Here is a 13,766-nt window from a genome sequence, read left to right as displayed (position 1 = left end):
TAAATATTAATTTTTGTATACTAACAATCATAGTAAGAGAATGCTCTATTATTTTTAGAGAGAAAAGATACACATGCAAAGATGTTCAAGTGATGTTGTGTGTAAAAATGAACAAACATCTTGAGTGTATATGGAGGGAAAACCGGTGGGAGGGGTAGGTGAGGTGGAGTGTTCAATTTTTCTTATATTTTTAATCTTACATCACATGCAAAATCTATATAAGATAACTTATGGTAGTATATAAAGTAAGGTGAAATGATTATGTTCCTAATCATCCAAAACTCTATTTTACACGGTCCACTTGCCCGTTTACGGGTCCATGTTGGTTCTTATATTTGTCGCACAAATACGTGTAATTTTATTTTAAACATCGTTTCATGTTTAAATATTTCCATAATTAATTCGTCCAAATCACTCCGTAAGTTTACGTGTACCACTATACATATTATTTACGTACTAATATTAATCACATTAATCAATTAGTACAATTTTAGTGAATTAACAATTAATTAACTAAAACCCGTCTCCCAAAATTTATTATTCAATTATCACATAATTAAATAATAACTGCCGTTCCTCGAGTTCGCAACTCGAAATCTCTCTAAAAATAATCGACTAACCTCTTAGTTTATAAATCAAGGGACTAAATAACTTGTATCTCATACAATTAATTAGTTGTCAATTGGGGTTCGTTCCTTTAGGTGTGACCGAAAGGGGTCAGTTGATCACCGCCGTCTCACGATAATAATGTGAAACTCTAGTCAGCCAACCGTTATCGATTTACGTTAATCAACTGACGAGGATTGAATAATTAAATATCTGATGATATTCCATTAATGAGATTTATTATGTAAACGCACTATTGTGGAGGACACTAACTCCAACAGATTAAGCACGTGTAAGTGATCATACAGAAAATGAAAGCTGCACAGGATCGTCAGAAAAGTTATGCAGATTTGAGAAGATCTGAGATTGAGTTCTATGTTGGTGATAAGGTGTTGCTGAAAGTGTCACCAATGAAGGGAGTCATGAGCTTTGGGAAGCGTGGAAAATTGAGTTAGAAGTATGTGGGAGCTTATGAGATTCTAGATAGAGTAAGAGAAGTGGCGTACTGTTTAGCGCTACCACCAGCTTTAGTACGAGTCCATAATGTATTTCACGTGTCACAGCTGAGGGACTATATTAGTGATCTGTCACATGTGATGGAAATTGAAAACATTGAGTTACATGAGCAGTTGACGTATGAAGAAGTCCCAAAGGAGATACTTGACATTAAGGTTCGCAAAACCAGAAATGGTGAAGTGGCTTTGGTGAAAATCTTGTGGTCTAACCATAAAGTGGAGGAAGCTACTTGGGAGAAAGAAGCCTCAATGCGCGAGAAATATCCTCATCTTTTTCACTAGGTATGTATGTGGTTACGGGGACGTAACCTTCTTTATAGGTGGGTGGAATGTTACACCGTCTTAACTTAGCAATTTATGTGATAAATTAGAGTAGTTGATTGGCTTTAGTGAGGCACTTGAGCCGTGAAGCGCGTTGGTTCTGGGTAAACTTTGGACGAAGTTTCTTTTTAGGAAGGAAGACTACCCGGTATTTTTATAAGACATTTTAAAGTATTTTATATTAATTAAGGCATTTTTTATTCTACAAGTTTTATTATCGTAATAAGTATAAGAGGAAAATATATAAAACAAAAAGAGAGAAAGATGGACCGTGTAGTAATGGCCAGGTAAGACAAGTTGGACATGGGTAATTGAGTTGATCTTACATATTTTATTAATTTAATGTTATAAGGAAACTACCTAGAAGCTTCTAATGAATAGTATATATACCTACCTCATATACCACCTAAACACTTATTTCACAAACACAACTCATACTCAAAGAGAAAAAAGGGAGATTTGTGAGACAACTCTTGAGATGGAATTGTAAGACGGTTTCACCTCGCATTAATCTTTAATGTGGTAAGTAATTAAGCGTTTAAATAATCAATTGTTTACATCTTATAGTGGACCTGTCTTTGACTACTCGTGACCCCTAAACGTGGCACCATCGTGGCCACCGTGACTAAGACCGCTGAGCTGGCCATGGTGGTTTGACCGAGGGATGGCTGGGCTTTGACCGTGTGTGTTGTTGTGTGTTGTGGGTAGACGTGTTTTGGTCTAGGTCATCGTGTAATGGGATGCTATGGTTGAAATTGTGGACCGTGGATGGTGGTGGTTCACGCGAACTTAGGTGGAGGCATGGTGGTGGCTAATTGGAGGGTGTATAGGGTGAGTGTCGAGGGTGTTGTTGGTGTTAGGGCATAATTGTGGGTGTTGGTGTAGGGTTTTGTACTGTGGGTTTGTTAAGGGCACAAATAAGGTGGTGTGATTAGGGGTGGTACGGTGAAGGTGGGGCTGCTCTACGGTGGCCAGGAGGGCTGACAAGGCGGTGGTGGTGTTGGTTGGCCGAGTTATGGGTTATGGGTGTCAGTTTAATTAAATAACTTTATTACTGTCTTAAACATAAATTAATTAGTAATTATTTTGTATTATTGTTTGTATTAGGTGACGATTTCTTTGAGGAATCTTTTTGAATTGCTTTGCTTGGTTTATGATGGAATTTGGTAATTGGTTGTATAATTGGCCTTTGGGCGGAATAAGAGTGGCGTGTGGTTCTTATGGCTGTGGCTTGGGTGTTGTTGTTGACTGTTCACTAGTTGTTTGTACTTAATGGCATCTTACCGTGTTGCATTTGGCATTAGCATGTTATGATAATTCACGTAAAAGGAGCTTGGCATTGTTGGTATCAAAATATTTGGCAATTATTTATAGTAGTGAATAAATTGTGTAAGCTTTGGTTATTCTATTTTGGCCAAGATATAGCGGGATGGTTCGTGATTTGGATAGGTCAGGCACCGCTACGGTTGTGTCCTGAATTGGATAGGCCAGGCACGGGGATGTGGAAGAGCCATGAACCTTGATTTGGATAGGACAGACATGACATGGTGTTCGGAGTTGGCCCTGGACCTAGCGAGGCTAGCCCACATGGTGTGGTTGAGCTTGCGCTGAGAGCCTTAACAACAAACTACTTGGGACTTATTACTGAGGTAGTGTCATTATGGCATCGTATATTTTGCATAGTTTATTTTATAGTATTCACATGTTGTCCTTTTATTTATTATAGAATCATGAAGTTACCTTATGTGTGTTTGTGTGTCCCTTTTAATTACTGTTTCTGTCATGGAAGAAGATAATAAGCAGGTATAGCCTTATGGATGTGGCTTAGCTGGGACCAGAGTCACAACTTTTGTTTACATTTAGTAGTCAGACTATACCATTTTTTTTTTGAAATAAAACCACAAGGGTTTTAAGTTGTATTAACTAAATCAAGAGAAACAAAATCAGCAATGTTTGGAGGAAGATCCTCATACCAAATTCTTCTCCCTAACTGCCAAGGCCACATATGAGCTAATTCAAGAGCCACTCTATTAAACTAACGTCGAGCAAATAAAAACTCAACAGACTCAAAAGATAAACATAACTCGTAAATATCATCATAAATAAGAAAAATATCACTCCTTCCGGTGCTCCTCTTCTTTAAATCTTGAATCACGTTCAAACAGTCACTTTCGATCACCGCTCTTGCAATGCCATGTCTTCTTGCTTCAGATAACCCCAAGAGGACCGCTTCTGCTTCAAGTATCTTCGGCTCCCTCTCCGTTAGCTGTTGCAGCGCCACAGTCCACTTCACACAACCCCCAGTGTCTCGACACACCACTCTCATCCCCGACCCCTGTCCACATACAATTCCCGCATCCACATTAACTTTACACCATCCCTCCTTCGGCCACTCCTACCTTTCCACCGTCATACCGTGATCCATACCCGGACCCCCCTCCACTGGGGTACCCGCCTTCTGCATTTCCTCTACTAACTCTTTCACCCTGCTCAACACGTCCCGCACGCACACATTGCATCCCTCAAAGATCGACTTATTCCTCGCTCCCCATATAGCCCAACACCCAGTCATTAAAGCCACACAATCTTCCATATTCGCTTCTCTCATCATCGCCTCACCCCACTCCCTCACCTTAATGAACTCGACCTCCCTCATCGTATCCAACCCCTACCCAACCCATACTCCCCCAACCCAGTCACAACCTCGTACAACATGTAGACAAGTCTCCACATCATACGAACAAATAGGACAACCACCAGCTATCCCACTTAGCCTACGAGCTAAATTATACTTAGTAGTTATAGCTTCATTACACAGCTGGCAGAAGAATACTTTGATTCGCGGGAGTACCGGTACTTTCCAAATCGTGTTCCATAACCATTTCTCTCGGGCAAAGTCTGACTGCTCCACCAACTCTTCCCCCTCCCCATCCTGTGCCCAATGGGCTGACTTCACCGAGTAGTTACCATCCTTCGTCAAGTCCCAACACCACTCATCCGGTTGGTCCCTTTCACTAAGACGAATGTTCATAATCCTCTCAACCTCAAATGGCAGAAACAATCCCGTGACCATCTCCTGATTCCACGCACGACCTCCCGACAACAACAATTCAGCGACCCTCATATTCACGTCTGCAGTACCTAAAGGGGAAATAACGAACTTCGATTTCGACTCCTGAATCCACGGATCGATCCAAACCCGCGTTCCCATTCCATTACCAATACGTTTCCTAGCTGCTAAATTGATGACATCACGAGCCTCCCATATACTCCTCCATGTATAGCTTGGATTTGTTCCTAACTTGGCCTCCATAAACACGGTAGTAGGAAAATACTTTGCCTTCAAAACCCGCGTTAGAAACGAATTCTCATCAGTCATAAGCCGCCATCCTTGCTTACCCAACAAAGCCCTATTAAATTTGTTGAAATCTCGAAACCCCAGACCACCCCTATCCTTCGACATACAAAGCTTATCCCAAGCTAACCATGCCATCTTTCGTCTTCCACCCTCTGAACCCCACCAAAATTTAAAAACAACAGCACGTAGCTCGTCACAAAAGTTAGCTGGTAATTTAAACACACTCATCGCATATGTCGGAATTAATTGGGCAATTGCCTTTATCAACACTTCCCGACCTGCTTTACTAAGTAGTAATCCCCTCCAACCTTGCAACTTCTTGCTAAACTTGTCCCTAATAATTTTCATGACCACCTGCTTCGAATGCCCTACAACTGTCGGTAAACCCAAGTATCGATCTTGCACATTAACTACACGTACTCCCAAAATAGCCGCCATTCGCCGTCTCCTATCCTCTCGGGTTCCCTTACTGAAAGACACCGTCGTCTTATCAAAATTAACTAACTGCCCAGAAGCCACCTCATACTCCCTAAGAATAACTTTCACTCTCATAGCTTCTGCCTCATTTGCCTTATAAAAAATATACTATCGTCTGCAAAAAGTAAATGGGACACAACTGGCGCCGTCGCAGCAATACGAATCCCATGAAGCGAATTATTCTCCACCGCTCTCCTAACAAGACTAGACAGAACCCCAGCGCACAAAATAAACAAGTACGGAGAAATCGGATCACCCTGCCTCAATCCTCTAGTCGGGCTAAACATCGCAGAACCGTTATTAGTTGGCTATGTTTGGCCGTGTGATTGTAGTCCGTTTTGGACAATTCGCTGGACTATGTAATCTTTTATTCTTGAATCGTCTGTTTCTTATACTATTTACCTCAGGCAACTGAGATGGTGGCATCGTCTTTTATCCGAGATGCCTAGCTTAAGCCTCTTGGATAAGTGGGGGTGTTACAGCAACTAGCCAACTTCTGAATACGTTTGCAGAATATTTCATTTTAAGGTAACATGGTACAACTTAATAAGTTATAATTTCAAGTTAAATCTTCCAATTTAGGTGAGTATATCTTTATATCTTTATCTTCCAATCTAGGTTTATACATGAGTTATCCTACAAATCTTTAATGTTAAAAGGACCTATTTGTATAGTGGGTAGTAGATTATCATTTATTCCCTTTTGTTTTGTTGTGATGTGGCTTGTGTTGTTTGTTTGGTAATCACAGCAGTCAGCAGCTATTCTTTACCCTTTCCCGAGCACTATAGTATGAATGATCGAGATGCAATTGTCTGTCTTAACATAATGATGTTAGATTCCTATATTCCATCTGTTTAAGCTTAATTTTTACGGATTCATTTTTATTTCCGTTTATCGTCTAATGTCGTTTGCATTTTTTCCCTTTTTGATAAAATTGAAAACACAAGACTTTGGAGAGACGGTCTCTTAATAATATTATTGAAAGACCTCTCACACCTCTCCCTCATGATGGGGTGAGCAAGTTGGAGTTTTGCCATTTCCCTTTTATATCTCTCACTAAATTAGTGAAAGACGGTCTCTCACAACACTTGAAAATTACTCCTCTTTTGATACTTACTATTTCAGAACAACGTACTTTTCGCTGTAGGGTCTAAAGCCATGTTAGGTGATCTTGAATATAGATGAATTATGAATGAAACCATTTTAATATAGATATATTCTTTGAAATTACTTTAAAAGTGTAAGACGGTATAATAAGGTGGTCGTTATTAATGAAGCAGAGTACAATATATAATACAGTATCTTGGATAACAATTCAAGAATATTCCGAAACTATTCTAAGAATATTATGATACCCATAATATTCTCCTTTATCCTAACATAATATTTTTCTAATATTCATATATTCTTTAATAGAAAGAAACATATTTGAGAACATCATATCTATTTTATGTAGTAGTTGTGATAATATACTCCATAATTGATGGGCCATTAAACTTATGAAATCTGGTTTTTTGATGTAGGAGGACACTGGATTTTGATTCATTTTAATAAAGTGGTTTGTCAAGGTAGATATTGAATATTAGTAAAGATAGCAGTTAAAGCTAAATCATTAGCTATTCTATGGAAAACTTATTTTTATTTTCCAGCCTTGTATCACCGGTTTGATGTACTGCTTTTCTTAAAGGGTATTCACTTGAACCGAGGTAAACATGAGTTTTTTTTTTTATATTGTTAGGTTAAGTATAGGGATGTTATTGGGGCGGGGCGGTGGTGGATATAGGCTCCCCCGTACCCATACCCACCAAGAAAAACTCGTACCTATCTCCGCTCCACCACCCGTCACGGGTAAAAATTTCCAAAACCATCCCTGCCCCAACGGGTAAAAATATAAAACCGTACCCGCCCCGCTTACCTATTAACCCGCTACACCATAATTTTATTCGATAATTTTTTTCGTAAAAGTTGGTTTAATCACTATTAATTTTCATTTTTTGAATTTATCTTTATAATTTTAATTTTTCAAAATAAATTACTAAAAAACTTCATAAAAATAACTATTATTATCAGTATATCTTAATTATAACTAAATAAGATTTATAAAATTATCATAATGTTACTAATTTTTTTAATGATTGGCGGGTAAGCGGGTATTTGGTGGGTAAGATGCGAAATCCATCCCCGCCCCATGATCCATGGAGGGTACAATTTTCGTGCCCGCACCCACCCCACCACCCGCCAAAGCTCTACCTATCCCCGCCCCAGTTGGGACGGGTGTGGGGCGGTACCCACTTGTACCCGCCCCGCTGACATCCCTAGTTAAGTAAGACCATGTTAGTGTACATTCTCTAGAAGAAACATGTTAGTTTACACTTGAAGCATGTTAGAGGTTTGATTGTTAGTTAGATTGAGGTTTCTGCCTGTTCAATTCACATTGCTTAAACCAAAACTGTTACCGTTAGTTTTACCTTATACTATTATCCTAAAAATGAGGCAATTTTCTGACATAAAGTGAAAACTCATTTGATGATTCCTTTATTTACAGTAAGTGGATTATATATCTGATGTAGTACATCAGATGATATTGTTTTTTAGCATTAAGATAAAGTTTTTTAGTTTTAATCTAAAATTTTTGAGTTTTGTTATAAAGTTTTTGAGTTTATTTACTTCAACTTTAATCTCAAAAAATTACATTATACCTCAAAAAAATTACATATAAGCTCAAAAAAATTTGATTTTTGACATCATAAAACTAAAATGTAATTTATAAACTTTATACTACTCGAAAAAAATACACAAAAACTCAAAAAGTAATTAAGTATGATGTAGTACATCTGATGTACAATCTTTTTCTCCTTTTTTTATGGCAATATTACCAATAATATTTGATTCTTATTTAACTCAGTATTACCTGCTGTTGTAGTATTGATTCTTACTTAACTAACTTTTTACTTTTCCTATGATGGTGTTTGATGCGTGTATTTTATATAAGGTTTTTACCTCATTTTTACACGCATTTATGTGTTATTTACGTGGCATCAAGCTACAAATGCCCCCGAATAGTCTACTTTGGTTTCTCTTGTGTAAATTGCAGGTACGGACCAGAAAGGAGCAAAATCGAGCCTAAACATGTCCCATTTGTGTGCATTTTTGGAGAATAAGGAATCAGAGCTTGGAATCCATCACTTAGAGACGCGTGAGGTAGCCTCGGAAGGTGCCAAGGAGTTCATATGTGCTAATATAGCTCGATCAACCAGTCTTGCTACACTATTTGGTCGATCGAATGCTTTATCCATCAAAGAATCACTCGATCGAGCTGTTCTGTTACTCGATCGACGTGGCTGATATAAGGAGTGCTCGATCGAACTCTAGTTTCACTCGATCAAGGGGAATTTCAAGATTTGTCCTCGATCGAGTGGTTTTATATTACTCGATCGAGAGACTTTGTTATCAGACCTATCTATCTGACAATTCTGATAAGAAAGAAGATTCTTTGTTGGCTTTGATTGAAATCAAGCATGCCCACAAAAAGCTATGATCAACAAGGCCTACCTCTCTTGTCACTTGTGTTCTGTTCTAACTAAGAAAATCACAATTGAAGCCAGCCCTGTTTGCGAACGTATCCTCTTCTTGTGCTCTTTCCGGCTTGCCCTCCCTCTTTTAGTGCCTTCCCTCTTTGCTACTTGAGTGAAAAGTCTTAGATTTTATTAAAGACGCGCATTTGCTCTTGTAATTGAACTCTTTTAGAGATGGATAGATGCCCAATCCAGCTTCTCTTGTTTGAAGTGAAGGTCGTGGGAGACGGTCTGATCCCTGAGGCCTGCCTATTTGCTCTTGTCTGGTTCTGGTATGCCTATCCTATCCTACTAGGCGCTAGGCTAGGTCTTACTTCTAGATTCAGTGTTAAGAAGAGAGTTGCTCAATCAAAGGACAAGAATGGGGGAAAGTTGGTAGTTGTCATAGACAGATCATATTCTCATCAAATGAATGGCTACCCCGATCTACTACTCTGATCTACTCTATCTTGTCTTGCCTTGTCTTGTTTGGTTAGATGATGGAACCTTCCTTCTCGCAGTCAGCTATGTAAACTCAGGCAGCAAAGATTCGAACAGGATGGAGGTTAGTCACAAACAACTCTCTTTCTTTAGGGTGGGGCGGCGGGAATAACTCTTGACGCATCAGCAGAGATCTTTGTTCCGAATGCTAGCCTCATGTTAAAATTCCCGTCCCCTGTCTATAGGCTTAGCTTAGGCGCCGAACTATCACAATGGATAGAAATAGGAGGAATAGGTCTTGGCCAAACGGGAATTTCATAAACCAAATTCCTTACCCATTCCGCCTCTTTACCGGCCGCAGCTAAAGCAATGAACTCCGACTCCATAGTCGAACTTGTTATACAAGTTTGCTTCTTAGAAGCCCATCAGATAGCTCCTCCACCAAGCAAGAACACCCATCCACTAGTAGATGAATGATCCTCCATGTTGGTGATTCAACTAGCATCGGAATACTCTTCTAAAACCGAAGGAAATCCGACATAGTTCAAACCATAATCCATGGTTTGCTTCAAGTACCTCAATACACGTTTCACCGCAACCCAATGCTCAAGGCTAGGATTACTTGTGTATCTACTCAACTTGCCAACGGCAAAGGCGATATCTGGTCTTGTGCTTGTCATAGCATACATCAAACACCCAATCACTTGAGAATACTCAAGTTGTGAAATAGCTTCACCTTTCTTAGTATTAGGCATAAGCTTAACACTAGGATCCATTGGAGTGTTAACCGGAGAACAATTTCCATGATTGAACTTCTTTAAAACTTTCTCAATGTAATGAGATTGTGTCAAAGAGAATCCCTTGTCTTACGCTTGATCTTTATACCAAGTATCACATCCGCCTCACCCTATGAGCAAAGCGTTAAAAGTAAAATCTTGCTTTATTGCTCTACCTTATGATTTAGCCTCATGGATGAGTTTAGTTCAATTCGTCCACGCTCGCGAGAACAAAGGTCGCAGGGCATATTATGGCCCGGTCGCACTCGATTCGCGGGTGACGCTAATAATAAGAAATTTTCGGCACGATCTTGAGTGGTTTGAGCGATGCACTGGTCCTTTTCTCGCCAACAGTGAAGGATTTGGGTAGTCCTCCCTCTACGTCGGAATGCGCTTTCCCCATGAAGTTAAAGAGAGAAACAGCAGAATTGGTTGAAAAAGAAGGTTCGAAGGGCCTTTCTTGGTTGGAAAAAGCCAAACGGATGAGGTTGTCGTTGAAAAGCAATGTCTTATACGGGAACGCTTTGAGGAATTGACGGGGGATCCTCATAATCATAAATAAAAGGGCTCGAGATTATGGCCGAGGCTTCGCATGCGAAACTCGAGAATATTGAGTTTATGGATTACATTGCGACGGATTTGGACACAAACGGAGTAGCCGATGAGTCCTATAGGGAAGCTCGGCGCTAATAGGGAGGTGGTGCCCAACAGCCCACTTGACCAATTTGCCATTCTCCCATTGATTCCTATGAAACTAGGAAACTTGTATTTCTCATTCACAAATCCATCTTTGTTTATGCTTTAACTCTCGGTTTGTCCTACTTCGCTTCATTTTGTGACTAAAAAGGGAGGAGGAAACTCGATACCAAATGTTTGGCAATCCTTGGTAGAGCTTATTTATGATTTCGTGCTGAACCTGGTAAACGAACAAATAGGGGGTCTTTCCGGAAATGTTAAACAAAAGTTTTTCCCTTGCATCTTGGTCACTTTTACTTTTTTTGTTATTTCGTAATCTCCAGGGTATGATACCTTATAGCTTTACGATTCTAAGTCATTTTCTCATTACTTTGGGCCTTTCATTTTCAATTTTTATTGGCATTACTATAGTGGGATTTCAAAGAAATGGGCTTCATTTTTTAAGCTTCTCATTACCTGCAGGAGTCCCACTGCCGTTAGCACCTTTTTTAGTACTCCTTGAGCTAATCCCTCATTGTTTTCGCGCATTAAGCTTTGGGATACGGTTATTTGCTAATATGATGGCCGGTCATAGTTCAGTAAAGATTTTAAGTGGGTTCGCTTGGACTATGCTATGTATGAATGATCTTTTATATTTCATAGGAGATCTTGGTCCTTTATTTATAGTTCTTGCATTAACCGGTCTTGAATTAGGTGTAGCTATATTACAAGCTCATGTGTTTTACGATCTTAATCTGTATTTACTTGAATGATGCTACAAATCTCTATCAAAATGGTTCTTTTTTTAGAGTAAAGGGAGATTCTTCAGTAGCCATCGCAGGGTTCATTGTTTTTTTTTTTTCAATAAAAAGGAGACTAGTCCCCGAAAATGCTCCGCGCCTAGGTTCGTTTGTCGTTGGGGCTTACAATTTACCTTGTGACTTCTTTCTTTGGTCGAGCCTTCTTCGGACGTCGATCAATCTATCACTCGCCGCTCTGTCATTGTCTGATTTTTGGTTGTTTGATCCCACTCGAAATTAGGTATTTACTAATAGTCTTTTTGCCCTTGCTTGGTAGTTCCGTTGCAGGTTTTTTCGGACGTTTTCTAGGATCAGAAGAACCGCTATAGTGACTACTACGTGCGTTTCATTCTCTTCGATCTTATCTTTTCTTACTTTTTATGAAGTCGCACCGGGAGCTAGTGCTTGCTATCTAAGAATTGCTCCATGGATTTCATCGGAAATGTTTGATGCTTCTTGGGGCTTCTTTGGCGGCGTGAAGTCACCGGAAGAATTGCCGAGTAGATAGATCAGTTACGGACGCGGCTGTTGCTCCACGGCGATATGGACTCGACCCGAAAGGACCCACCACGGGGCATCATAGCATGTCGGGAATAAGGGAGGACATACTGGACGTAACCACTCCCTTGGTTGGGGGCTGTGCCGCCCTGCCTTTCGATCGATACACAGTTGAGGAGGCCGATCACGAACACTACAGGTGTGGGAGCGATCCTAGTCAGGGAAGGCTAAGACGGCGCCTCGCATATGGGTAGCAAGAGGGCGCTTATGCCCAGACGGTGGAACCTTATGGGAAAGAGCCCGGCTATATAATATAAGGGCAGCACACCCCCCACTTCAAGCACACCTCTGTATCAACTGAATCACTCTAAGGGTCTAGACGGTGGAACCGGTGAACCGCGCGAGCTGGTTAGATGCGTGGGGCAGAGGGCTCGTAGTACCCCCTTTTCCTTTTCTTCGCTTCGGTAGTGAATCACCCACTAAAAAAAGAGGCAAGCCTGCACGCTTTATTTGAGACTACTAAGGCGGGCGGTGGACTCCTTCATTAGGGAAGGGAAGAAGGGGCCTAAGCACGGCAGATGCCGTATACTTGAGTGGAAAAGTAAAGGGATACTTTTCCTCTTTTCTCGGGCCTTTTTTTTAAATAGGATATATGGTTTCCGCGGAAAATCAAGTTGGTGAGCCGTGTGATGGCAAACCCTCCCGCACGATTCGGAGAGCACTGAATTCGAATGAGAGGTTCACCACCACATCATTGCACGCTAGGGTAGCTCGCTCTATTCGCAGATTGGTCCGACTCGTAATTCACTTCTGACTCCGTGTTCGATAGCCCGATCGTAGTGATGTTAATTGTGGTTACATTCATAAGTAGCTTGGTCCATCTTTATTCTATTTCATATATGTCTGAGGATCCGCATAGCCCTCGATTTATGTGTTATTTATCCATTCTTACTTTTTTTATGCCAATGTTGGTGACTGGAGATAACTCTCTTCAATTATTCTTGGGATGGGAGGGAGTAGGTCTTGCTTCATATTTGTTAATTCATATTTGGTTTACACGACTTCAGGCAGATAAAGCAGCTATAAAAGCTATGCTTGTCAATCGAGTAGGTGATTTTGGGTTAGCACTTGGGATTTCGGGTCGTTTTACTCTCTTTCAAACAGTAGACTTTTCTACCATTATTTCTTGTGCTAGTGCCCCTAGAAATTCTTGGATTTCTTGCAATATGAGATTGAATTGAAGGAAAAGTAGATCAATATATTTGACATATTCATATATGTTTAAATTTAATTTGTTATAAAATTAATTAATGATCTTATGCATGCAAACTATAATCAAGATAAGAGAAGAATCTTCCATCCTTACATTGGATTTTCGGTTTTTAGGGCACAAGAGAGATCTTCTTCTCTCTTGTTCTTGAGCTTTCCTTTTGGATGAACAAAGACTCAAGTGTAGGATCTCTCCCAAGGAATTATACCCAAAGCACACTCTTAATTAAAATCAATATTATAAATACTAGTACAATATTAATTTTGTAAGAAAAATTGACCCAAAATAATTTTGGTTTTTGTCCCCTAAAACCGGGTAGAAGAAAGTGGAAGGAAGGAAAATATTTTTATCTCTCTAAAAATATTTTGATGAGATGAAATGAATGAATGAACAACCACAAAACATTTTGTGTATATGGTAAAAAAATAATAGGAAAAACCAAGTGGTTTTTGCCTCTCTAAAACCGGGTGGAAGA

General features: G+C 39.9%; 1 protein-coding gene across 1 annotated transcript; it reads left to right on the top strand.

Annotated features, from left to right (window-relative positions):
- Positions 1-917: 917 nt before the first annotated feature.
- Positions 918-1,403, top strand: LOC141629683 (uncharacterized). Its single transcript, XM_074442654.1, has 2 exons — positions 918-995; positions 1,170-1,403. Exons 1-2 carry the CDS (start codon positions 918-920, stop codon positions 1,401-1,403), a joined length of 312 nt encoding a protein of 103 aa, XP_074298755.1.
- Positions 1,404-13,766: the final 12,363 nt, after the last annotated feature.

The sequence above is a fragment of the Silene latifolia genome, chromosome Y (genome assembly GCF_048544455.1).
Source record: "Silene latifolia isolate original U9 population chromosome Y, ASM4854445v1, whole genome shotgun sequence".
Taxonomy (NCBI): domain Eukaryota; kingdom Viridiplantae; phylum Streptophyta; class Magnoliopsida; order Caryophyllales; family Caryophyllaceae; genus Silene; species Silene latifolia.
The sequence above is the reverse complement of the archived record's forward strand: the minus strand, read 5'-3'. Positions and strand labels throughout refer to the sequence as shown.

What these genes read in the sequence shown, in the direction of transcription:
- LOC141629683 (XM_074442654.1), top strand. Translation starts at nt 918, where the DNA reads ATGAAAGCTGCACAGGATCGTCAGAAAAGTTATGCAGATTTGAGAAGA. An exon ending in AGTTCTATGTTGGTGATAAG is followed by an intron (nt 996 to 1,169) that starts GTGTTGCTGAAA and finishes CACGTGTCACAG; the next exon opens with CTGAGGGACTATATTAGTGA.